At 63.4% G+C, this 1,319-nt stretch overlaps 1 protein-coding gene across 2 annotated transcripts in view; it reads left to right on the forward strand.

Annotated features, from left to right (window-relative positions):
* Positions 1-1,319, forward strand: part of RAB11FIP5 (RAB11 family interacting protein 5 (class I)) — a 16,931-nt gene that overhangs the window by 13,640 nt on the left and 1,972 nt on the right. For both annotated transcript variants that reach the window (XM_015571487.1, XM_006775274.2), the window contains exons 5-6: positions 605-794; positions 1,049-1,319. The exon at positions 1,049-1,319 is cut by the window's right edge and continues 1,972 nt beyond it. In XM_015571487.1, the coding sequence (XP_015426973.1) occupies positions 605-794; positions 1,049-1,252 (394 nt within the window). In that variant the 3' untranslated portion in view covers positions 1,253-1,319. The remainder of the gene's footprint in view (positions 1-604; positions 795-1,048) is intronic.

Here is a 1,319-nt window from a genome sequence, read left to right on the forward strand (position 1 = left end):
CTGGTTGAGGAGTCAGTGAAGGTAGGAACTTAGACGGAATGTGGTCCACACGCTCTGGAGAGGCTGGGTGAGGAGGAAGAGGTGGGTGACTGCGGGCGGTAGCCAGGCAAACACAAACCCATGTAAATGCTGAGGGGAAGCAACCAAGGGAGAGACACGGGCAGCCTAGTGTCCGAGTTTGCCCAGCTCTTTCCTGGTTGGCACGGCAAGTCCCACCTCCTGGGAGTCCCCAGTCCTGAGAAAACTGGGAAACTGGGAGGGTTGGTCACACTCCTCTCCCCCAACCAGGGAACAGTTACAATACAGAAGAGGATGGAGGGAAGGTGGGTGGAGGGGGCAGCCCTGGCGAAGACGGTACAGGCACAGAGAAGTCTGAGAGAGGCCTCTGCTGTCCCCGTGAAGGGGCAGGGCCATCTGAGGGAGTAAATGGGGAGGGGCAGGTGGCAGGGTGCTGAGGAATGTTGGGCACAGCTGCCTGGAGGCCTTGCTTTGTAGGGGCAGCCAACACAGGAAGTGGTGGGTCTCTGTCCAGCAGAACTGTGGCCTACCTTCTCCGTGTGCTGCCCCTCCCTCCCCATAACGCATCTCCTGTCTGTCTCCGCAGTCCCCACCCCGTGAAGCCGCTCAGTGCTGCCCCTGTGGAGGGCAGCCCCGACAGGAAGCAGCCCCGCTCCAGCCTGAGCACCGCCCTGAGCAGTGGGCTGGAGAAGCTCAAGACAGTCACGTCCGGCAGCGTGCAGCCTGTGGCGCCGGCCTCCCAGGTCGGCCAGACCGTGGACACCAAAAGGCTGAAGGTGAGGCCTAGCGGGATGCGTGGGGGTCAGTCAGATGTGTGCTGGGGGGAGAGGGATTCAGAAACAGGGTGCTGGGCAGGGTGCAGCGAGGAGCAGGCCTGGTCCCGTGCCAGAGCCCGGAAGCCAGTCAGGCCGTTTCTGGCATTGGCGACAGGCAGCTCCGGGGCCGGTGGTGGTGTAACTGGGGTGTCGGTGGCCAGGCAGGCAGTTAGGCCTGAGGGTGCCCTGCTCACTCTCGTTCCATCCGCCCTCAGGATGCTGGTGTGCTGGACCAGTCCGCCAAGTACTACCACCTGACCCACGACGAGCTCATCAGCCTGCTCCTGCAGCGCGAGCGGGAGCTGAGCCAGCGGGACGAGCATGTGCAGGAGCTGGAGAGCTACATTGACCGGCTGCTGGTGCGGATCATGGAGACCTCGCCCACACTGCTGCAGATCCCCCCTGACCCCCCAAAGTAGCCCTCTCACCCCCACCCCCCAGGAGGGTGGGCGTGGACCCATTGTTCAGGCAGGGCTCACATCCTCC

This window comes from Myotis davidii, unplaced genomic scaffold, assembly GCF_000327345.1.
Source record: "Myotis davidii unplaced genomic scaffold, ASM32734v1 scaffold247, whole genome shotgun sequence".
Classification (NCBI taxonomy): Eukaryota; Metazoa; Chordata; class Mammalia; order Chiroptera; family Vespertilionidae; genus Myotis; species Myotis davidii.